The 24,295-nt window shown below is 37.2% G+C and overlaps 1 protein-coding gene across 1 annotated transcript in view; it reads left to right on the top strand.

Annotated features, from left to right (window-relative positions):
* DLC1 (DLC1 Rho GTPase activating protein) overlaps window positions 1-24,295 on the top strand; it is a 235,961-nt gene that overhangs the window by 39,081 nt on the left and 172,585 nt on the right. The window contains exon 3 of the mRNA XM_075149158.1: window positions 22,081-22,230. Within this exon, the coding sequence (XP_075005259.1) occupies window positions 22,081-22,230 (150 nt within the window). The remainder of the gene's footprint in view (window positions 1-22,080; window positions 22,231-24,295) is intronic.

Below are 24,295 nucleotides of genomic sequence, written 5' to 3'. Positions count from 1 at the left end.
CTCTCCCGGGCATGGTTGCCCTGGATGTTACACATAGCAGATGGATGCAAATCAGTTTGATGAAATCCTAATTTTGTTGCTAGCAAACTCTCAGTTACTTCAAAAGGCCTCAGATGTCACCTACAGATCATCTAGTTCTCTGGGCATGATAGTAAGCTGTATTATTTCATTTTTTTTTAAATGAAGAAGAGCCAAATGGTATTTTGCTCATGTTAATAAACACACTGACTTAGTGAAACAGACATATTGGCATTTATGTGTCACATTGATATGAGTCAGAGGAAGCAGGATTTAACTCAAATAACAATGGAACTGCAGTTTATATTTTATTGGAAATTCTAGCACGATTATATATTTATCTTTCTCCCACATGTAGAAGGGCATGTTTGATAATAGCAACATTTATTTTAATATTAAATTTCTATACAGTAATAAATACTTTTAGATTCCAAATATCCTATTCAAATTGAGCAATCACTGGTCCAGCACCACTCGCTACAAAGTGCCTTGAATGCACTTGAAGCCTGCAGTGTTCTTGGTGCTGTTCTTCCTTGGGGAGGCCAGCTGGTGGTGACTATAAACTCACTACAGCTTGCCTTGGCACTGGCTCGAGACTGAGTCAGGTTCTTTCCCCAGACGTGTATTTCTGCGTATTTCTGCTGTGCATTTCTGAGACTGTACTTTCGCTCTTTTGGCCTCACTTGTGAATCAGTAGCCAGAGTTTTCATGCAATGTTTCTTTCTTCCCCTGAGCTGATTTTGTCATGGCGTGTCTTGTGTTAAGCCAATAAAATTTGGCATACACCACAGATAAAAATCAAGCCCAATAAGCTGATATTAAATACATATATATGTAATAGTGTAGGGTTGGTAATTCTTCAATTCTATTGGGATAATGTAGTCATATCTCATGAGATAATGCTTGATTAAATTGGGAAAAAAAATACTGGAGTACACTTAAATGCTCTCAAGCTAGTTATCTCAAGTTCTCTAATAGAAACATTTTGATTGTATGAGGACATAGGCTAATCTGTGCCAGCTGCTCTGTATTTAACTATTCCAAAAGTCTCATTCTCCCTTCTCAAGCAATTTTTTTTCTCTGCAGACATATTTCATGCAAAAGCTATGCCGACCTTTAAAGATGTTTTACGTTTTTGTCACAAGATGTGGTGACAGTGTTTATTTCTTTTAATATCAGGAAACCCTACATCTTCTTAAAGTTTTTTTAAAAGTGTACCAAAACATCTTGTTATTTCTATCTTTATGAAGGGTAAATAACCATACAGCTGTATTGTTATTATAGGAATATAGGGAAAGTTTTAAGACAGAGTAATGTTACTGTTTCTTTATACAGAAGATGAACTATTATTTTTAAATAAGTTAATAAAGTTTCAATCAGGAAAGTATCCATTCCTTTAATTCCTCACCACATTTACTCATTAACTGAAGATGACGGCTATTGTTTATCTCATGGATGCACCTAGACACAATAGATACACAAAGTGTTGCCCTGTCTTATACAACTTTTGAAGTTATACAACCAATAGACATTCTTTTCCCAAAGATTATATACTCCAAAATGTACAGTGCTATTTTTGTTTAGCATGTTTATTTTATGTGCATTTGCAAGGGTAAATAAGATGGGCTTTAGCAGTTTTGTAGTTGCATTTCCAACTAACAAGTCTTACTGCTCAAACCGTATTTGTGAGAAAGGAAGGCAACGCTTTTAAATATGGGGTATGGGGTATACATACATATATGTTTGAAAAAAAGGTCTGTTCAAGAAATATCCCATTACCAAAAGTCAATGTGTTGCACTGGGAGAGTCTTCTAAGATTCACATTTCTGAAGTGTGAATCATAGTAAACCCAGTTAGATTTTAATCCTGAAAAGCAAAGGATCAAGTCTAAAATGAAGAGTGGCATTTCAGGTTTTTATCAACAAAACCTAACTTTATGACAAAGGAAAATAAGGTAAAAAAATATATAAAAGCTTCCATTTAGGAGAGATTTTGAAACAAATTTTTCTACTCCATTCTGTGGTCGTTTTATACCTTTTTCTTGAGGACATGCTATTGTTACTGCATCATGGCTTCATGATTCATTAAACTTCTTTTCTGTATATGTAAGCAGACACTTCTTAGTGACATACCATAGGCTGCCTATTCCATAGTTGCAAAGAGGAATGAGTCACCTGGAAAAGAAGCCAGCCCAGCTGGAAACTGTGGAGCCAGCCCAGCTGAAATAGAAGTGTGCAAACTTCATTTTTATTTTGCTTTAAACAAAAGCTTAATAATTACAATGGCATGTGCTTGTGCATCTTAAGAGACTGAAAAACTTAGAATGATCAGACATTTCCATACAAATATAAGTGCAAAAGGGTATCCAGGATTTGAGATTTACGGATTTATATGAGCATAACATTTTGCTTGAAAGATTTAACATTTAAAGTGTACTTTACTGCAATCCAGCTAAGCTGGAATATGCAGATATGTAGATGGAAAACGTTAATGTATACAGTCTGCTTCCTACCCCATGGTAATTCTTAATTATTCACTGGTAATTCAGTTTACCAACACTCACTGAATCTTGACATTTTCCCTTTTTTTCAGTTCTACAAATAGTTGTAATATATATATGATCCTGATACTATCCCCATTGTTAATAGCCAGATTCCACCAATCTGAATTTAATTCACTAAATCATATTTGGAGACTAGTCTCGTTGATTTCAGTAACACTAATTGTGAAGAAATGGCAAGCAAATTATTTTATTCTGTTAGCCTGAAGGGTTCAACTACTGAAAATGCAGCTTAGACAGAAGCTGAGGATTTGTGAAAATCAAGTCAGGTCAATTGCTGGGGTTTCAAATCTAACTTCACAGTTACAGGGGGAAAAAAATGATCATTCTTATGTTCTGTAATTTCTTACACTTTAATCTTGTAAGGTCAATTAGTGTGTCAGACTCTTGACTTAAACAATTAAGGGTCCAGGAGGCACAATCCTTAATATTATTGATAAACCCAAGAATTACAATAGTTTCACCACTTTCACTTGGCACCAGTCTCTAAATGTATTGAATTTCTATAGCACCATCATTGTTATTGAATATTACTATTGAATAGTAACACCACATAGGCCCACTAACATGCTCTAACTGATCCAAAAATGTAACATTATGAATTCTTGGAGTTTATATTTGGATTTCAGAGACCTGGCAGGGGTCTTCCCGTGATGCTCGTTAACAGTAGAGAAAATATTTTTACATCTTTTAATTCTATCAGTTCTAACATCTACTATAATCTATCCCATCCTTTTGTAGTTAAAGATTACAGTATCTTGATCTTAGGCTTAGTGTTATTAGCTGAGTATTGTTGTTACTTAAATTATGATTTGAATGTGACTTATTTGTCTCATTGTTTTAATTTGCTTCTCCTGTTCCGTTACAACTTCTTTAAACCTCCTCTGCATCATTGCATTAATACACAAGTGAAAAGGAAGACACTGTTTATTAGCATGAGACATTAATCAGATACTTTCTCCAGGCTCTTCGACTAGCCTTCATCCAGTAAGAAGTATTGAGCATGGATTACACGTTATCCTGCTTGCAGAACTTGATAAGCTAGCCTTTGAGGACTGTTCAAGCGCAATTCAAGTGTGTTCTGTTATCCAGGGACTAAATTACCCCTGGTTCTCTTTGACCTGGAAATCTTGGGATGTTTGGGTTATTTTTGTTTTCTTTTTTCAAAAAAATTCTACTTCAAAGATTACACCATTGAAAAAGAGAGATTTACCTAGTCTATGCAATCATTTCTGGTTATTTCACAAACTGTGTTTCATCTGCAGCCACAGATGTGTCATAGCGGACATTGACTTGGTTGTTACTGTGGCTTAGTGGTTATAACCACGTGCTTGATAGCACTTGGTTACTGAAGTTTTTGCAGCTTTAATAGTCTTCATTGTTTAGTTCCTTGTGTCATTGTTTATGCCCTATTTTGGATCAAAGGTGCAAAGGCAGACTTAACATGCTCCACAGCTGCTCTCCTATTCTCTTGCTTCGTCAATATATGCTCATTGGTCATTGCACCTGTGATTTTGCTACTGATTTTTTCTGTTTCTTAGCTCAGTCATTAATAAAACACAAATGTCAGACTCATCTTTTCAATGACACAATACAGACTAACACACCATATAACCCAATGAGTCAGGGAGGCAGACTCAAAAGTCTTAGAAACAAGATTTTCCTCCAGCACTCTTGAAAACCATGCTCTCCAAATTTTGAGAGATAATGATATGCTTCATGAGGAACATTTATATTGCAGAAACTCACTTTAATATTTCCAGCTGAGGAACTGAAAGGAAACTTCATTGTACAATTCTCAGTCCTTACATCTGTGATCTCTTCCTTAAAAAGGAGAACACTGTCGTGGAATTCACTTGAGGGTAGGAAGGATGAATTAGACAGCCACGTTTTGTGATCATTGCCTCTTAATCGTAGAGCTTCTTGAAATCTACGTTACTCCTGGCCCAACTGGCCCTTCAGCAAGATCACGTGGATCATTAATGACCCATTTAGTGATCCAAGGCCAATAGAATTAACAGAAATGCTTTATGTCAGGCAGGCCCATTTCAATAGAGGTTGATTGAGGTTTTTCCACTGGCCTGAAGCAGGATGAATTAGGCAATGGGCAAGCTAGCATTTCTGAAAATGATTGAATAAACTACGTAGTTTGCTTTATTTATTTCTCTTGAACCTCAACTGTTGATATGGCTTTCATGTCATTAAGAAATGGCAATCACGCCAAGCCGAGTTTCCCAAACAGATCCAATAAAATCCGGATGAATAAATTTTCCCTGAACATATCCAAGCTAACAAACTTATTGAATACCTTCTCTAAAATGGTAATGTTCAATATTTTTAAAATATCCCTCACTATTTGCTGTTCATATCTGAACTTTTTTAAACTTCGTTGATCACATGAAACTTCAGGCTACTTGTGAAGAATAACAGAAAACCCAAAATACTGAATTTCATAATCTTTTTTCTTTTTTCTGTCCTGAATGCTACTTTCTCCAAGGCTCTTTGCATCCTATCTTCTTGGCATGCATGAGTTTTATTCCATCTGCTTTTTTACAATACAGCTTGTTCATTGTTAGTAACATCCTGCTGGAATGTTTATAGTTGCCTGTTTGTCCAGTTAAAATCCATCAGAAGTGCAGTGCCAAGATCATAGCAAGGTGCTGATTGACAATACTGTTGTTTTGTTCATGCTGGAGCAACTTTGAGTTTCTTATTTTTTTCTTTCATATCTTTCTCTTTTCTTACTCATAATGAGTTTTCTTTTCCTGTGGTTGTTTTCAACCCTCATTCTATGGCCAGAGTTTATTTTTACATTTTCATCCAAAATTAGTCTTTCCAAAATAAAATCTTACTACAAACGTAGTACATTTCCAAATGTTACACTTATTTTCCAATTTTTTTGCAGCATGTTCTGAGATTTTGTAATATTTCTAGCCATAATTTCTGGAATTGTCTAGTTACTGAAATCTTGACTTCCAACAAGAAACACAGATTCGGGGGGGGGGGGGGGGAGGAATCATATTACAATTAAATTATGAAAATATTTTCAAATTGTTTTGTGAGAATGAAATTGTATTCACCCCAATAACTGCTTTGGGGGGGGAGTTTGTTGAACATTAGTTGAAGTATCTGATTTAATCCTGGCCCTGTCATGTTTGTGTTTTTTATTCTATCTCCTCTTTGAGATAACTCTTGAACTCAAACCTCCTATTTGGTAAAGCCACACTTGGAACTAAGATTAACTTCTCTATCCATTTTCCCCCCTTTTATATATATAAAAAACTATATTTGTGTATGTATGTATATCTCCTGCAGCACTGTGATCATATTTACAACGTAGATATGTTGGATGTTAGTCAAACTTAGGACTTGTAACCAACCTCACCTCCCATTCAAATTGCCAAGCTCCTAATTGTAAGCTACTGGGTCCTTTGTGGACAGACACACTGACACAGATTGACTGACTGAACTTGATTTGAGCAACATGCCGTTTCTGAGAGACAGGCACTTCTCCCCTTCTGTTCCTGGGAGGCAGCAAATGTGAAGGGAAGCTCTCGGTCATCAGCATCCCGAAAAATAGGGGACATGTGCAGGTGTGTAGATGTGCTGCAGGCTGAGCTGGGAGGCAGGAGCTCACCTTCCAGCTGAGACCAGAGCAGAGTACAATGCTTTTCCTTCCTCCCGATCCTGACTGTCAGAGCTGAGCACTAATGCCATTACCTGCTGCAGCCTAGCTGAAGCTCTCAGAAACAAAAAGGGAAAGGAAAATGCTGCGGCCGCAGTCCAGTCTCAGCTGGACGCAAGTCCAGCTAGCGCATTGCTAGTTAGCTTCTCCCTGGCAGTAGGGGCTCAGGTTTCAGCTCAGGCTGTCCTTTACTGCTTATTACTGTCTTGATTGACAGTGTAAACACAGCCTGTATTTTTTTAAATAAATGTGTTAAGAATTCAGGTATGATACGCAATAATCTGTCACATCAATATTTCTAATGTATTTTATTTCCTTTAATATTTTTTCATCACCTTGGTATATCCATACGAGATATTTTCAGACTTTATAGTAAGAAAGACTTAGGTTTTTTGAGCAGCTTATTCCTTCAGTGTCTGAGACTTTTACAATTCCTTCATTGTAAAAGAAAATCTAGAAGTAGAAAAATAAGCTGTGGAGAAGAATAAAGTCTAAATCTGGCTTTCCGTCTAATAACTGTGCATACAATTTGGAATAATATATTTTTGCTATTGCTATAAAGGAAGCAAAACTCCTTAGACAGTCCTGGTGTAGGTCACACAACACTTATCACGGCTGAGTTATGAAAAGATGTGAAAGAAAATTCTATAGTGATATCCCCATGGAATGCTATTGGTGCTGAATTTTCACTTTCGTTGCAATAAATTATGGGTCTTTTTAAAAAGCATATACAGTACTATTCAGTTTTGAAGCTATTTGTTTTGCTTCCTAAAGAGGATCAGTTATCATATAATGCAGTGTAATTAGTTTGCCAGTGGCGTGACTCCAGAGTATGACTGGCAAGCATACCCTGTATGCATAAGACCGTATACAAGAGCAGCAATACCTATCCAACAGCGGTACAAACACTAAGTGGAATACAGTAGAGGTGTAAATCATTGAGCAAAATGCTTAGCTGCATTCAGTGACAGTAACAATACTTTCTACCCAATCTTACTCTACCAGTAATTTTTGTAGATAACAGTTTAATTAGTTCCCACCTAGTAATGGAAAAATTAAGGACAGCCTTAGTAATTGGTTGGAAGGGACCTCAGGAGGTCCCTACTGAAGCAGGGCCAGCTCTGAGATCAGACGAGGTTGCTCGGGGCTTTATCCAGTTGGGTCCTGGAAATCTCCAAGGACGGAGCCCGTACAACTTCTCTGGGTGACCTGCTCCGCTGCTGGACCGTCGTGGGGGAAAAAAATGACCTGATCCTTTCCTGTTTCAGCTTAAGTCCTTTGCCTCTTTTCTTGCCCCTGTGCACCTTTGGGAAAGCGCTGGCTCCATCCTCATCAGTCTGGGGGCTGAGGCCTTGCAGCACGAGGCGTGGGCTCGTGCCAGCCTGGGCAGGGAGGGCAGGGAGCAGCGGTGCTGCTGTGGCAATGGCTGGGGAGTGATCGCTGCCTGCCACTCCGCAACCTGCAAGAAAAGATTGGCTGTACGTGAACTGTTCCTGGCAATCATTCATCTCACCTGCTTGTCGTTCCTTGCTAACTGACGGCTGCTTACTGCCTGCAGGTCTCAGTCAGCTGCCAGAGGCTTTCACCTCACAAATGCTGGGAGGTGAAATGGCTTTAACAGACATTTATTTGCTGTCACAACAGAAAATTGTCCTGAGCCTACTGTGCCTTTCCATTCCTAGAGATGCACTTTTTACATCGGTTTCACCTATAGTGAAGGCAGAGGGTTTTACAAGTTGCTTTTCAGGAGGAGAGTCCAGGAGTCTGGCGAAGAGATGTGAGAATGGCCAGAGATGAACCCCTAGAGGAGGGGAAGGAATGAGACTGAACAAGAGACTAGGGAGGGAACATAATACCATCTCCAAGGACAAAAAAAGTCTATCATGGAGACCAAAAATTGGCAAAAATAAGAATTAATGAGTTCAAGCTAGAGAAATATTGTCATTCTACATTAGAAATAGGTTTTTAGTGCTAAGGAAGGTAGCACTGGAATAAAACCTTCTTTGCTTGGGGCAGTTTTGGAGGTTTGTAAGAGGAGCTGGAGAACTATCCGTCAAGCATGACAGTCCTGTCATTGAGAAGGAGACAGATGACATTTCAAGATCTCTTTCAGTTGTATTTTTTATGATTCTATGACTTTCTATTGTTAGCTCATTAATAGTGTATATAAATGTGTAATATTTAATATTGTGTAATATCTAAAGCAGTTAGTGTTGATGGTTTCAGATGAAAATAGCCACTAGACTTGGGAAGCTAAACTAGCTGTTGAGAAAGCAGTGAATGCTTGAAAACAAGTATACAAACCATATTTATTTAAATGTTTATGGAAAATTCCTTTAGTAGCACTTATGCAGTGCAATTCTGGCCATGCTTCTAAGGATTTAGGATAGAAATGCTAAAGGAAAATGAGTATTTAAAGTGAATGACAGAAAAATCTAGAGCAGCAATTTTTTTAGGGGAGAATGAATTCAAGGATTCAAAAAGGTAGCTGCAGAAGAATGAGGCTTTCAGAGTAACTTTGTCTTTTGGTTGTGTGTTACATGGGTTATGTCCTTTGATGTGAATGGATAGTCAGTCCTAAAGGCTAGTTTACAGGCCAGTGTGTGTCTGAGCAAGCCCTCAATGCTGTGCACTGTGCACAGATCAATCCCATTAAGCAACATTTAATAGCTAGAATAATTCCAGTGCACATAAACATATTTCAAAGGCATACGTGAAATAGCTGACTATATTATAAAGAAAAGCAAAATTCCTTGTCTGAACCACAGACTTTTACAAAATTCCAGTCAACCACTTACCACATGGTCAGACACTTAGCTTTGATGAATTTCAGACAACAATATACAGAAGACAGAGGCTATTAAGGGGTGTCTGAGGTAAACAACGTTTTTTTGGCAGTTTTTACCCAATTTGGGCCATTTTCAGCTCTGCAGAAGGCATCTTGTAATCGCTGCAGAATTTCAGAAAAGCTGACATGACTGCAGCATCTTGGCTATTTAATCCAGGAAATATCTTAGTTGTAAAATATGGTGTGTGCCATATAAAGGGTGATCCAGCTTCCTTTGATTCTGTAATTTCTCAAAATCTCTGGTTGCCATTTATTACTACTTGCTAAGAATTCCAAGTGAAAGAGAGCGTGCTCTATGAAGACCTTTCGAGCTATCTAGAATCTTTCTTCATGTGGCTGAAAAGGAGTAACAGTTCCCTTGATCAACATTTCCACTCCCCATGTATTTGATCTCGATCCCAGTTTGGGGGGCTTGATTTGCCTGTGACTAGGCTTCCACATAGTTAAGCTAAGAAGTCTGATATGAACATCTAATTTTGTAACCCTTTTGTTGAAACATTTTTGCTGAGAAAAGTTCTGAAAATTCAGGGGTGTTGGGTCTTAACCCGAACTCTAACTTTCGTTTGGTCTTATTCACAAATACAAATTTTACCCTCATTCAAGACTCTTGGTTTAAATCTTACTGTGCAGAAGTAATTTAATAAGAAAGTAATTGTCACCGGGACAATCCAATTTTCGCATGAGAAAGAATGAGTTCTTTTCCAAGAAAACAAGAGACTTAAATTCTTTTCACTGAATATAAAAAATTAGCAATGGATTTTCTCATGCTATCATGTTCTACTACAAACTTGTGACACAAAAAAAAATGTCTGGCATTTCATCAGCTGCATAGATTGGCAAAGCTAAAGAAAGATACATGGGTGAATTGAGGGGCAGGGGACAGCAGTTGACTGCTCTTTTTTGACAAGACACCTCTCTTTCAGACCCTCACCAACTAAGTTACAAATGTGCAGACTCCCTTAAGTTCTTTGTAGTGGTACCCTGAAGAAAAACATTTAAGAAGCCCCCAGACCCTACAATGTCTGTAAAATCAGCATAACCTCACCTGTAAAAACAAGGTTACAGTTATGTGGTCACTTTGCACCAACATAAATCCAGGCTCTTGCAAAAAAAAAAAAAAAGAATCAGTACAGCTTTTTGTCCTGCCTTTGTCTGGCCTTCCTTGGCCAGCACTGACATTTGCACGGCTGCACAGAGAACCAGACCAGGGAACTGACCCTGCTCAGCACTACCCCTTTCCCAGGAACTGTGTTCAGCTGGATCCCCACTGGCTCACTACTGGAGACTAGTGCTGGCACAAGGGGAGGTGAGGGGCACCCTGGGAGAGCAGATGAGGGAACAGCAACTTGTAGGAGAACTGTGAATTTTGGGAAAATTAAAGTAACCATGAAACCATGACCTGTATCAGATCATGATTTCATTATCTATTTTTTAAAACTAAGTTTGGAGGACAACTATAAACAGAACAAAGTACAAAGTTACTAAACAATTGAGTTCTGATCACACCTGAATCTTGAAATACTAAACTTATTAATGTTATGTAAGATGAAATTATATTTTAAATCATTGACTACTGTACGGTTAAGTAGTGGATTTACTATACTGTAGTGAACATCCTTTAGAGTTTGTCTCGGTATTGAAAGGAATGTTTGCAAGAAAGAAATAAACAGTCTACACAATCCATGGAGAGGTATAGCCAAAAAGCTCAGCTCATTGCTAGAGGCAAAATCAAGTGCACTTATATAGGTAACAATCAGTCTTCAGATAGTAAATATAGAGAAGCTATGCAGAATTCGTGGATTTACAGCAAAGCACCAGTCTTGCAGCAGTGTGGTGGGCAAAACTGGGAGGCAAGCAAGTAGCTCTTTGAGCTTTGGGACTTTCAAATAATGTTTGACCACAACTTTTTCTGAACATCATCCTTAATTGTAGGAAGAGACACTGGTCCCCCTAGTCAAGGTTTTCTTCTTGGAGATGCATCACTGTTATAATGATTTGGGGGGGGGGGTTATGTTGATTAAGCCCTGCAGTAAAAAGATCATTCAGTTTTACAAATATTTTTCTTTACATACTGACAACTAAATCAATCGTATCATTCAAGTCACATGCAAACATAAGTAACATTCTGAGAATCTGTTCCAGTGTTTTTGTTGCAGAGAACATACTGCCTCTGAAAAAAGTGCTATTTTGAAGTTCACTGTTTCTAAACAAATTCAGTCTTATTAGAGAAGAGTTTAAGTTCTTAGCTTCCCTCCTCTATTTGTCACGAAATGTCTGTACAAGAAAAACATGACTGTGCTATAACTTCCGGAAGTTTGCAACAGCCTTCATCATCCATTGCTACATCTGCCACAAGAGTAAGCCTAAGAAAATCTTTAAACAATTCTCTCAGGACACTTGCATGACTTTAAAAATCTTCAGTTAGTGCATTTTCTTCTGACAAAATGAACCAGAAATAACACCAAAATATTTAAAAGAGATTTCCAAACAGCTTTGCATAGAAGCGTGGTCTATGCAGGGACAGAATATTAGCAGTGCAGGAAAGTTTTGTATATTGCCAAACTTCTGTGAAGTTTGCTCTTCTACATTTGCACAAAATAACTCCACTTTTGCATTTTTGTTGCTTTCTGTACCACAAAAGTGTCCTGTTTGGATTAGCATTAATATTTCCCACTCCGCTTGTTGCCTTACCTTTTTAATACCATTTTCACTCTAGTGATACTTATTTGTTCCTTCATTTTTCTGCAAGCCTTATTATTTGATCTGCAGTGCTGCACTTCAGTGCTGCTGAAGAGCACAACAAAGAAAAAAAAAAAACAACTGCAAATTAACTCCTCCATTTTACCCATCTTGAATCATAGAATCATAGAATCATTAAGGTTGGAAAAGACCTCTAAGATCATCGAGTCCAATCATCAACTCAACACCACCATGCCCACTACACCATGTCCCTAAGCGCCTCATCTACACGTCTTTTAAATACTTCCAGGGATGGTGACTCAACCACTTCCCTGGGCAGCCTGTTCCAAGGCCTGACCACTCTTTCAGGAAAGAAATTTCTCCTCATGTCCAATCTAAACCTCCCTTGGTGCAACTTGAGGCCATTTCCTCTCGTCCTATCGCTAGTTACTTGGCAAAAGAGACCAACACCCACCTCACTACAACCTCCTTTCAGGTAGTTATAGAGCGCGATGAGGTCTCCTCTCAGTCTCCTCTTCTCCAGGCCAAACAGTCCCAGTTCCGTCAGCCGCTCCTCATAAGACTTGTTCTCCAGACCCTTCACCAGCTTTGTTGCCCTTCTCTGGACATGCTCCAGCACCTCAATGTCCTCAATGTCCTTCTTGTAGTGAGGGGCCCAAAACTGAACACAGGACTGTAACTGGGTCTTGTCATATCACATGTAGAGCATCCCACCCCACATCACATCGCCTCACTTCTTTCAACCTGCATTCTTAATTTAACTCTTAATTTAATAGGTTAGCATTTTAACCATCTAAGACCGTCATTTCTATTTCTCACCTGGAAGAAGTTGGAGAGTGGTTTATGGGTTTTGATTCTCATGTGATGCTGTGATACTTTCCTCAATGAACAAACAAAGTAGATCAATTCTGTAGCAGAGCAGATTAACTGGTGACTCATTTAAAGTAGTCTTATGCATCAGGTTTCACATTTTTTGTGCCTTGATCCTGGATGTCCTTTCAGACACGGGGTTGCTTGGACTCCCTGAGATTCAGTATGGTTGGTATATACCTATCTATATCATATAGCTTTCTGTACAAGAACTTGAGCTCTTCTCTTCACATTGAATCCCCCACCTCATTCTTTTCACCATCAGCTCTGAAGTTCCGTATTTTCTTTGTTGCCTTTTTACAGAGGTCTCCATAATCTACTCATGTTTCGGGGTAAAGGGAAAGAAAATACTCTTTGCTGAATGCACCCTATCTCAGCTTTCCTCTGTTCCCTTTCTCTTCTAATGGCCTCCTCCAGACATGAGAGGGATTGGAAACTGTGTTTGGCAGACAAGCCTAGTGAATCTCTCATGTAAAGTGCTAACTTGAGCAAGATTACCAAAACAGAATGATAAATGCAGATTCTTCTGTCTCTAGGTAGATATCTAAATAAATGACCAGATTATCAGAATTCGTAAGCACTGGGCTGATTTCAGTGAGTTGCAGGCTATTACAAATGCTCCTACATTTTGTCATTCAATAGATAAAAATTCTCAGGAAACTCTTGGTAATGAGCCAAGCCAATTTATTTTTTTAATTAGTCTCTTCAGGTAAACTTGTAGATTTGTTTCTGCATTTAGAAAATGCCAAATTTAAACCTATCATCAATGTACGGAGTCTCTTCGCTGCGAAAATCAGTGTGCGTGCATGCATGTGTGTGTGTTTATGTGACTTGTAAATACATAGAAATATAAATAAACCCATAGGACTCAAAAAAGTAATATAAAACTAAAGTAAAAAGCAGAAGCAGTTAAATATTTATATTTTTAACAAAAAAAAAAACCAGATTAATGATAACTTGGATGTCTTCAAGCTAAGCCCTCATGGCAAGCTTTACAAGGTTAAATAACCAGCTAAACCTGCTCCCCTCATATGAGGATTTTTTATAATTTTTTTATACCAGTACATTTCTTCCATAATGTCTCCTAGCTTTGCACAAACATTTTGCTTGCAAGGAAAAGCAAATATAGGAAATTTTCTGCAACCTGTTAACTGGACTTGAAACGCTCAAGTGTCCCGTCAGGTTTTTAATATCTCCATGACGGAGACTCCATAACCTCTCTGGGTAACCTAATTCCACTGCTCAGTCACTCTCACAGTAAAGCTTTTTTTCAGGTCTAAATGGAATTTCTTGTATCTTGATTTGTTCCCATTGCCTCTTGTCCTGTCTCTGGGTACCACTAAGAAGCGCCTGGCTCTATCTTCTTACTCACTTATGAAATAGATTCCTCCTGAGCCTTCTCTTCTCCAGGCTAAACAGTTCCAGCTTTCTCAGCCTCTCGTCATATGAAAGATGCTCCAAACCCTTAATCATATTCACTATACTTGCTCTAGTATGTCCATGTCTCTCTTGTACTGGGGGGTCCAGGATTGGACCCAGCACTGAACCCAGATATGTCTCACCAGGGCTGAATAGAGGGGAAGGAACCCCGCCTTGTCCTGCTGGCAACGTTCCTCCTAGTGCAGCCCAGATACTGTTGGTCTTTTTTTTGCCGTGAGATTGCATTGCTGGTTCATAATTATCCCCACTTTTGTGTTTCCAGAAATGAGTGTCTCATGTCTTAAGGAGAAACAAATCACAAGTAAATTATGAAGTATACTAATGGGCCAAATATGTGAAATCTTTTGTGTCTGTCATATATTCAGTTATATTTCCCTAAATCCAAATTTTCTTTTAAGAATGGGGTGTCCTAAGTGTTTGTGCCGCATCAGGCATCCAGACACCTGTAACTCTCATTCTTAAGCACTTCCAAATTGGATGAATGTGAACAGTTGGAGCCAAAAAAAACTTGTCACAGTTCAAACAGTGATTTCCAAATGATCAGTTTTATTGCCTAGAGAAATTAATTTCTAATATTATGGAAACTGAAGTCCCCAGAAAGTCTTTGCATTTTTAACTGTGTTATACAGATAATAAAATTGTGATATAACACTTTCAAATATTATAAAATACAAAGGTTAATAATAGATAAATTCAAAGAGACTCAATGATTTGTGACCAATCTACTTACGTTTTCTCAAATGCTCTTCCTTTCAGATGATACAATTTGGAGTTTGGACTTTCCACAGTCTCACAGAAATGAATTTTAATTCATTTGATTTCAATAGATATGAGGACCCCTGTGAGTGATCATTGGCATCAATTCTTCTGTTTTGATTTACTTTTAATATTTAGTTTGATAAATCAAAAAGCCTGAAAATTAGGCTTAAACAAAATCACAAAGACCAGAACAGATCTCCTGAAGGGCAAACCCTCCCTCTGATTTAACTGCAAAACTAGAAGAAACCAAACCAAAACAGCTCCCTTTCCTTTCCACCAATCTATAAAGTAGGTATATTAAATACAAGTACACAGATTCATTTATTTGTGTATCTGTAAAACACATGCCAACAACAGACACATATGCAAGCTAATTTCATAATGTCACTGAAACAGATTTCATTTTGATGATTTCACTCTTTTGCCGTTTGACTCTGATTTATAGCATAATAGGAAAGCAATAAGAAGTTCACTGAAGTATTTTCTTGTTGATTTCACACAAAATTACTAGATCTGAGGTAGTTTTGCAATAATATGAAAAAATGCAGCATGTCATCTTTCACTCACATTCTATTTAATCACAGTTCTATTTAATCACAGCATTTTTCTAGTCTGATAATTAGTGCTCAGATTACTGTCATAATATTCTCCACAAAGCAGAAGTCTTTTCCCTCATAGCAAACAGAAATGGGGTCCAGTAAAGGTAAAAACTTGCTTTTTGCTTACTTTGTAAGTCATAACCATAGAAGTTTAGTCATAAAAGGTGACTTTTAGAGTAAGTATAGTGCTAGTTTACAAAATATGAAGAAGCAGGAAATCAGAAAGTAACTGAATATTGTTTATGCTTGAAAGAGCGTGATCAATGATTTTATGTTTTAACTAATTTTTTTTCTACCCAGTGAAGACAGATTATGTTCATATTGTGCACTGTGCCTCTATGGGATTTGATTTTGGCAAATTTTCATAGTCATAATCCTGACATGATCCTAAATCAGGAATGATTACTGGGAGTTGGGTGTCATGAGACCGGCTACTGTAAACAAGTGTAACTCCAAAGGTAGAGAGGTGGATTTCACCCATCATCTGTAGTTTATGAAATTGTATTCTAAGTATAAGGTAATTATCTTCTACATTGGATGAGATATACCATTTAGAGTTGTTAATTTTAGGTTTGGTTTTGCTTCTCTTTTTTACGTGACAGCACCACGACTTATTATTTTCATTAGTATTGCAGGAAAATTGATATAATGTTAACGCAGTAATGAAGTTTGAGAAGTTTATGTTTTCTATTAATATCTACCCATAGTAATATGACGTTAGCTAGAAAGCGACCTTGATTACTTAGTTTCTTACTACAGAACTGCTGTGTTTCAAGACCAGCCACTTCATGAGTAACTACTACCTGCAGTCCCTGCTGAGTTAACACAGCCATGATTCCTCAGATTTTTTGTCCCAAGGTTTTTGAGTGATTTTCCATTTCATCAATAGTGAATTGTTAAATTTCATTATTAAAATAACTTCTCTGCTAGATAGTTTTCTTGGCCGACATGAAACATGGAAAACTACAATCAAAACTGCCTGAACTAAAATAGAGTACAGCCTACAGGTTGAGTATGTGTTTAGGCAAAAACAGCTGCAGAAAGGAAGATACTAAAGAGGAATGCATTTGTTTAGATTAAATTAGCTTTGAACGTGAAAGATGGCAAGTTTCTGCAGTGGAAATTAGGTTAAATTCAGGAGACATTACCTGTGAATACTACATGAGTTTGAAAGATCTTGTGAAAAATTAGGGAAATGGAGAAGCTTCACCTCCCTTCTAGCCCTGAAATCTTCCAGTTCCTGGAATTTACCAGCTTGGGTATATTTGGATTTTATGCTCTCTCGCATTTTCGAACACATTTTCCTCTTTTCCCCAGAGTGCAGCACTATCTCTGCAAGAACTATGCTCCATAGAAGGAGCCGTATTTTGGGTCTGGAAATATAAAAAGCATGCATTTTGTTAAGAGCTTATGTTCTTCAGAGGTTGACTTTCTGATGTCATTGTATTTACTACATTTCTTTTAAGGATACAGTAGTGAAAATCACAATTACTATGTTATATAGCAATCAAGTGCCTCTGAAGTCTTCATTTCTGCAAACTTAACTTATTTGTGGGTTTAGCAGGAACTAAAAAGTGCATGTAAACCAGTGCTATGGAATACTTTATATTTGGAAAAATTGAGTCAGCTATCTAAAATTCTTGTAAGAAGAATTAGAATAAAAGCTACTTTCCCAAAAACATGCATGAATGTGTAGGGATATCTGCATGCATGAGCATGTCTCCTCACCTGTGCATGTGTACACTAGTGTATACTTATGTTATTTGTTCCATTTTCAGTGTATTTTAAATATTAGTTCAAAATATGATTTATTGTAGTAACCTTACTGTGATCTTTGCTGGTGTCTAGGCCTTGTGTCTTATGTCAAAAAGGAATGGAATGCTTTAGTTTTTTCATTGTGTTTTAATGTTCTCCGCCTGCAATTTCTCCAACATAATGAAGAATAGGACTCTAGTATGGTACTGTAGAGTGTAAAATTTAGAGGAGGATAAAATTCTTAGGTATTTTTCAAAGTTTGTGAATTGTACACTGCAATGTAGAAGGATGAAAATTACACATCTGATTTATACACCTGCTAGTAAAAATCAACAGATAATTCCAAAATACTATATATTGCACTGTTCTTTGTGTTTGTTTTCAGTTCAGATGAAAACCTTCACACTATGAAATCAGTGCTTTAATAACTATTTTTCAGAAAGGGTATTTTTTAGCAAGGAAAGACAAGAATGAGTAATTTAATGCCATCTGAAATACATAGCATTAATACAAGATCTTAAGTCAGTCCAGCTGGCTGCAGATCAAGAATACCAGACAAAATTCAGCCAACTGTTTCCATAAAGATCCCTTTCTTTTTGTGGGTAATTAAGATCGCCTTGCCAGTTGTGCAATAGGCTTGCCTCTAAAAACCAAGGTCTCCTTTTCAAAGAAATTATAAGCATCTTGACACAAGAGTGTCAGGGAGGAGCAAGGTTGGTGGTGCCCTGATGACCCTAACAGAAGGCTGCTTGGAGCGGGACATCCTCTCCCCTTCTTAATCACAGGGAACCCCACTGGCACTAATGGGGATGTCTGCTCTGGTCTGGAAACCAGAAGATGCTTTGAAAGGGAGCCCTTACTCCCAGGTGGGAGTGATTCAATCCTCCTGAGGGTATTAAGAGAGAGCACAAAGTTAGGTTTGTGTACTAACTACTTCTGTACAAAATTTTTGCTGTGAAAATTAAAATATGTTTTACTCTTAAAAGTACGTCTTTTCAAAAGGTACCCTTTGCTTCAGCTCAACTGAAAGAGGTATGTGGGAAAAGGGGCTATAATAGGAAGAAAAGTGTGTGTGTGATGTAAAACAGTGGCTACAGGAGAAGGTGAAAAATACACTTAGAGAAATATAGAGAGAGGAAGAGAAGGATATCTGCTTCAACTGTTTTGCCCTGCTCTGATAAGACAAAACAGATGTATTAAATCCAAACTTAACTAGCGTTGCACTCCTTGACTGGTTTATTTTATATCAAAGTAGATTAAAATCATCATAACGTTCTGATATTATAGGTATAAAAGTTGCAAATTTAAAAAAAAAAAGGGGGAAAGGTACTTTTTAGAAATACTCTGACTAATGCTGCCTTTGTATAGTGTTTGTTGTTTATCTATCAAACGTTCAAAATGAAAAATATAACATTATGCACAAAGAACATTATATTCAGAAATTGCCAGGTGTTCATGCAGAGTGCTATCTGCATGTTGATAAACAACTTCAGTTTGCAAATCCAAGCACAAAGCAGCTTGGTAGTAAAAAGACAAACAAGCCCTTGAGTACATAGGGAAAAAAATAGTGTTATTCTTTTCCATAACAATTTAAGCTCCAAAATAACAAAAGTGTTTAAAAAGTGGCTGAATCTCCTCTGCAACCATGTTCTCAAAAACGTTTTCATTTTGTTAGCATTGTTTGCTGACGATAGCAACAGGGCTTGTGAACTGTTTTCCTTGTAAAAACATTTGGATTTCTTTTAAAATGACCTTAACTTTTGGGTTTTAATACTTAATTTAGGAGTAATCCTTCATTCTGGGAACAGTTACAATGCTTTCTGTTCTAAACATATTAATATATTCAAATTTAACTAGCTCCTTTATCACACCAGTGAGGATAAAAATTAAAAGAAATACTGTTTTTTCCAGTTCATGACCTAAAGTATTTCCTCTTTGTGTGGAGACATGTTAAAAATAAAATCTCCAGACAAATAACATCTTAAGTTTGACTACTGTATATGCTTGTGATACATTCCTGAATAGCCCAATGCGAATGCCTAAAGGCAGAAATTAAGGCTGTAAGGGCAGTCTTTGACCAGGCACCTTCTAATGACTGAGTTTTGACTTCATAATGATAAAGGTAGGATTTTTGTATAATTCTATAAATGTAATTTATATTATTGTGTACTAATTTGGAAGGTAACTAACTATCAGTGGGGAAAAATCTGAGAGACTGGATGCAAAGGAAATACTGTGTTTTCAAAACAAAACAAATGAATTGCTAATATATTGCTGGCTTTAGATCATATCACACCTCGATAATAAAATCTCAGAAGGGAGATACAAAAAAGACAAATAGGCTATAAAGCTCTTGGAAATTTATTAGATAATATCAAGGCTAAAACTGTCTAAACATAAATAAATCTTATAATAATATTTATTTAGTGTGTTGCATTGAATTTCCAACTCAAGATTAACCTTTTTTATTTGTATGTGTTAAATTTTTTGTATAATGCTTAGGCTTTAATGTATACAATTTAATAGTGCCCAGGCCAAACAGAAGGTGATCATTGTGTTATTCAGTAAACTGTGAAAATAGAAACTATACTTAAAATGTTAAAACTTCTCATGACAAGGTTGATGTCAACAGCAGTCAGAACCACAAACCATTGCTAGGACTTCTGAACAGAATAGCTAAATTCCAAACCGATAATATTATTGTTTTCTGAAAGAAGTGTTTGCCTGCAAAGCCAGCCTGTTGTACCAAGCCTGAGTATCACTTTGAGCAATATTTTGCCACCTCTTCATTTCAGCAGATTCTTCTCCAGCATTCTCAATCTGCTACATGCAGAGCAAGTTTATACTTTTTTGGCAGGATAAATCAAACAATTTGCTTGGGGAAAAATCCAGTTTGGTTTTTTTTTTGTCTTCATGTAAAACGCCTATTATCTCTCTAGTCTGAAAAAAACCCACAAAACAAACAAACAAAAAAACCCCACCCAGTCACCACCACTCATTGAGTTGTGGTGTGGCAATTAACTTTTTTTTTTTTAAGTCAAGTGTAAATTTTAGGTTGATTAGCCTTTTCAGTTTTATATTTCCAAGCAAAACTAATAGAAATAAATATATAGTTAGGGAGGTTAGTTTTGGTAGCAGCACTGGCCCCCTCTGGATGGGTAAACTGGCTACAACCTCACCCACCCTGGTAAATGTAGTCCCATTACACAAAAGGGGTCATGTCTCCATTGTTAGCAGACACTTATTTGCTCCACTGGGCTTTCTGCACCCATGCAGATTAGATTAAATAATTGTTCTGACATTTGCAAACTTACTTCAGACATCAATCTAACATCAGTTAAAAGGAAGATGCGTGGAGTTTCAATGAATCATTTGGGACATTGTGTTGTCAGTTTGAAAGAAAGTGAAACTTAACCCATTTCACTGATTGCTACGTTGTTTTGATGTGATATTCTCAGGGTCATTCTAAACTCCGTTCAGGTTCATCAGGAGGTCCTGCAAATTCATCAGCTTTTTCAGCAAACCAATCCAAAATAATAAAAAATGAAATACACAGTTTTCCTGGATTTGGCCTTTGCTGTGAACATTGTTCATAACTCTGCTATGGACTGTTTTTCTAAGATTTAGTTAACTACTCTTTGATCACCTCTGTCTTCACATAATGACCATGTAGACCATGTTTTATATGACTGTTTTATCTCTACAGTTCCTTTAATTCTAGCAGGCATCATTTAATTCCTGTTTTCCAATGTCTTTGAAGCAGTCTATAAAAAAACCCGCTAATAGAATCCTAACTAACTAGAGAAGTCACTGTGTAGCCTGGAAAACGGTTTAATGACTATCAAAACAGGCTGATTTAGGCATTTATATTACCTACTTCTTGGACACAATGAAGTAATTATAACATCTTTTTTTCCATTTCTTGAGAAGGATTTATAAAAATATTTTTTTAAGTGAGTTAATGGAACTTCCTATTTTCTAGCTTCCTATTGTGAAAAATCCATACAGGAACCAGTGGGGGTTTTCATATTCCTGAATTTTGAGGCAGGCTGGTTGGCTAATTTTTGCATTAACTCTCTATATAAAGGAAAAAGAGAGGGAGAAATTCCTTAAAAGCATTATTTAGTCCATCTAACTGAAGATCTTGCTTTGAGTTGCTCTTTCAAGGATCTTCTCTGTCTCCATTTGGTACAAATGGAGTATAGGAAATAAGCTGCATAAACTAGGTGTCTAAGGCTGTGATGTAAATACCCCTCATCCTTCTCTCTTTCCAGTCAGATCTACAATGCTGTATTTACTATAATGTTAAAGTATCTCATGTATATCAAGAATTTCCAACCAAGACAGAAATCTCTGCCAAGAATTGACAAAACATAGTTACCCTGAGTTCTGCAAGGAAAAGTCCTCAGCTGGAAAATGGCTTCTTTGAACTGCCTTCTCTCCCATTTCAATTATACATTAACCTTCATCATCTGTATTTGTACAATCAAATTAATTAACTTGGGGTGAAGGTTTGGAGGAAGTGTTTAGAATCACTAGCTCTTTAAAGAGTATGTGTGTCAAGGAAATGGTAATGATGTATTTGTAGTAAAAAACTGCTTTTTTAAAAATTTAATTGCTATAATGGATGTATATTAAATACTAATATAAATTGTTTTCCCAGCAATAAATCAATGATCAGTGAATTGATTACACAAAACAGTATTTTGCCCAAAAAAAGAGATTTTTCTGCTTATTATTCAATGTACTTTCATGCCCAATTAAGAAACAGAGCTTTCTTAATTTGAGCTTATTCTTTCCAAGTGATGCTGTTTCAGATTTAGGAATTGTATGTTCTGTTCCTTAGGAAATAACAGAAGATCGGGACCGATCACGACTGGATTCAATGGTGTTGTTAATTATGAAACTGGACCAGCTTGATCAGGACATTGAAAATGCTCTCAGTGCAGGCTCTTCCCCATCGAGCACCCCAACATACAAACGGAGGCATATACCTGTAAGCCAGTTTGCTTAATCTTTCTTATTATTCTAAGAAGAACCTGGGTTTACTTCACTCTTTTTTTTTCAGTCCTCACATTTATCAGCTCCTTGGTTTTAGAACTAAGGCTTTTTTTGTAAAGAATTTGCTGTGTATTTTTGTTTGTATATATGTATGTTTTAAAGGCAGCAATAGTGGCATCCACTATTTCCTTTTGGCATCATTTCATAAGAGGTTCAGAGCTCCCAGATGAAAGAAAGGGAGATCAACAAGATTCAGAAAATGTCTGGCTCTCTAATTATCACTTACTGTAAATGCAGAGTCAGCACAGAGTCAGGATCACACCAGTCTCAGAGCATATGTGTGTGTGTCATTTGACATTAAATAGAACTGGAAGTAAGTCTGAGCTACAGGTCTTGTTTTTCTGCTAGTGGGAGGATCCATGAAATTTTTGGCAGACACATGCTTATGAAATCCTCTGTCATTCAAAATAAGATTCTGGGCAGTACTTTGATTATTTAAATTTCTTTAATTATTTGATTTATTTTAATGAGATAATTCCTTGCTGAGAGTAGTCTGGAGGGAGACTAGACAGCTCACAAACATGATTGATGGGTTCTTTTTTTCTGAAAAATGTTTACATGTGTAACTGTGAAGAACATGAAATGGCTGACCCAAGGTGTTCTTGTGCAGGCTTCCTGTTAATTTCACCCACATGTGCTGCAGCTGTTTTTCAATTTAAGAAACCTGAGAAATACTGCCCCAAGATTTCTAGGCTAACATTCAGGTCATTTGGTTTTGTTAGTGGTATTTTCTTTTAAATAATGAGGAGGTTTTCCTATTAAAGCCAGACTTCATTATTGCTGTACAGTCAAATGAGTGGTCTGTAGGTGAGAAAAACTGTGTTTAAGTTTCTGTGGGTTTGGTCAGTTGAAGATTATATAATATGTCATTTTTAAAGGACATAACATAATTACACTTTCAATAGTTAAACATTTTCCCCCTGGATATCAATGTTCTCGCAGTATCTCCTTGAGCACTGATGGGAGAGGAAAGCTGAAATATGATGTTAACATCTGTTCTCCATATCTCGCCAATGAGTGCCAGCATTTTAGCTAGTTTCTTACAGCAATAAAGGGAGTTGGGGCAATCTGTATAAGTAAGCCTGCATGATAAGGAGAGGTGGTACCTGTTTCCATGCTGCTAAGCAGCCCTCCAGAAAGACAGCTTGCATCAAACATGGTATATATGCTATTTATATACACTGATTTTCTAGGAATTTTTGAGCCTTTGAGTGTTATGAATCAGAAGATCAAAAGATTTGGCTTTCAGGACACTTGTGCATTGCATTCAGTCTCATATTGATTTTATAGTAACGAAGCATTTGAATGTGATGCAAAAACAGGGGTAATGGGGCAAGGAGCATGGTTCTGCACTGTGGCAGCAGGAGCTTCTAAGAGCAGCTGTACCCAAACTGACTTCCACAGAGGCATTTCCATCGCTCTGCTGCTTTCCCGATGCTTCACATTGCAGACGACTCACTGGCAGGAAATACCTGACTCAAATGCATGGTCCTACCTAGGCTGCAGATTTGTCTCTAATTTCTAACCCTTTTCAGAAAACAGCACACTTGCATACTCGGTGTAGAGGCACCTGTCTAATTGGCAGCTTCAGTTTGGCAGACCAGAGACTTAACCGGAATTAATGAATCAAAGGGTTGCTATTTCTTTCCAGTTCAGGAGCAGAACCCCTGAGATGCCTCTGCCCCATATTTCACCTATTCTAGGAACTTGGTATTAGGAAACTGAGGCTTTGTCTGCACAGAGTTGGCTGGGGTTAATAGTTCAGCCTTTTTTCTGTGTACTGTCTAGCTGTATTCACACAGGCTGCACCTCAGCTAATAATCCTGACAGTATATGGCTGGTTCTACGCACAGCCAGGTCTTTGCCAGATATGTGTCACAATTTATCTGCAAGCAGTATAATCCCCTGCCCTCCCTCTTCCCTCTGTGCAGTAAATCAAGTATGCAGTATATTTTTACTTCCTCAAAAATAAAATATACTATATTTCTTCTTTTTATTCT

This window comes from Calonectris borealis, chromosome 4, assembly GCF_964195595.1.
Source record: "Calonectris borealis chromosome 4, bCalBor7.hap1.2, whole genome shotgun sequence".
NCBI lineage: Eukaryota > Metazoa > Chordata > Aves > Procellariiformes > Procellariidae > Calonectris > Calonectris borealis.
The sequence above is the reverse complement of the archived record's forward strand: the minus strand, read 5'-3'. Positions and strand labels throughout refer to the sequence as shown.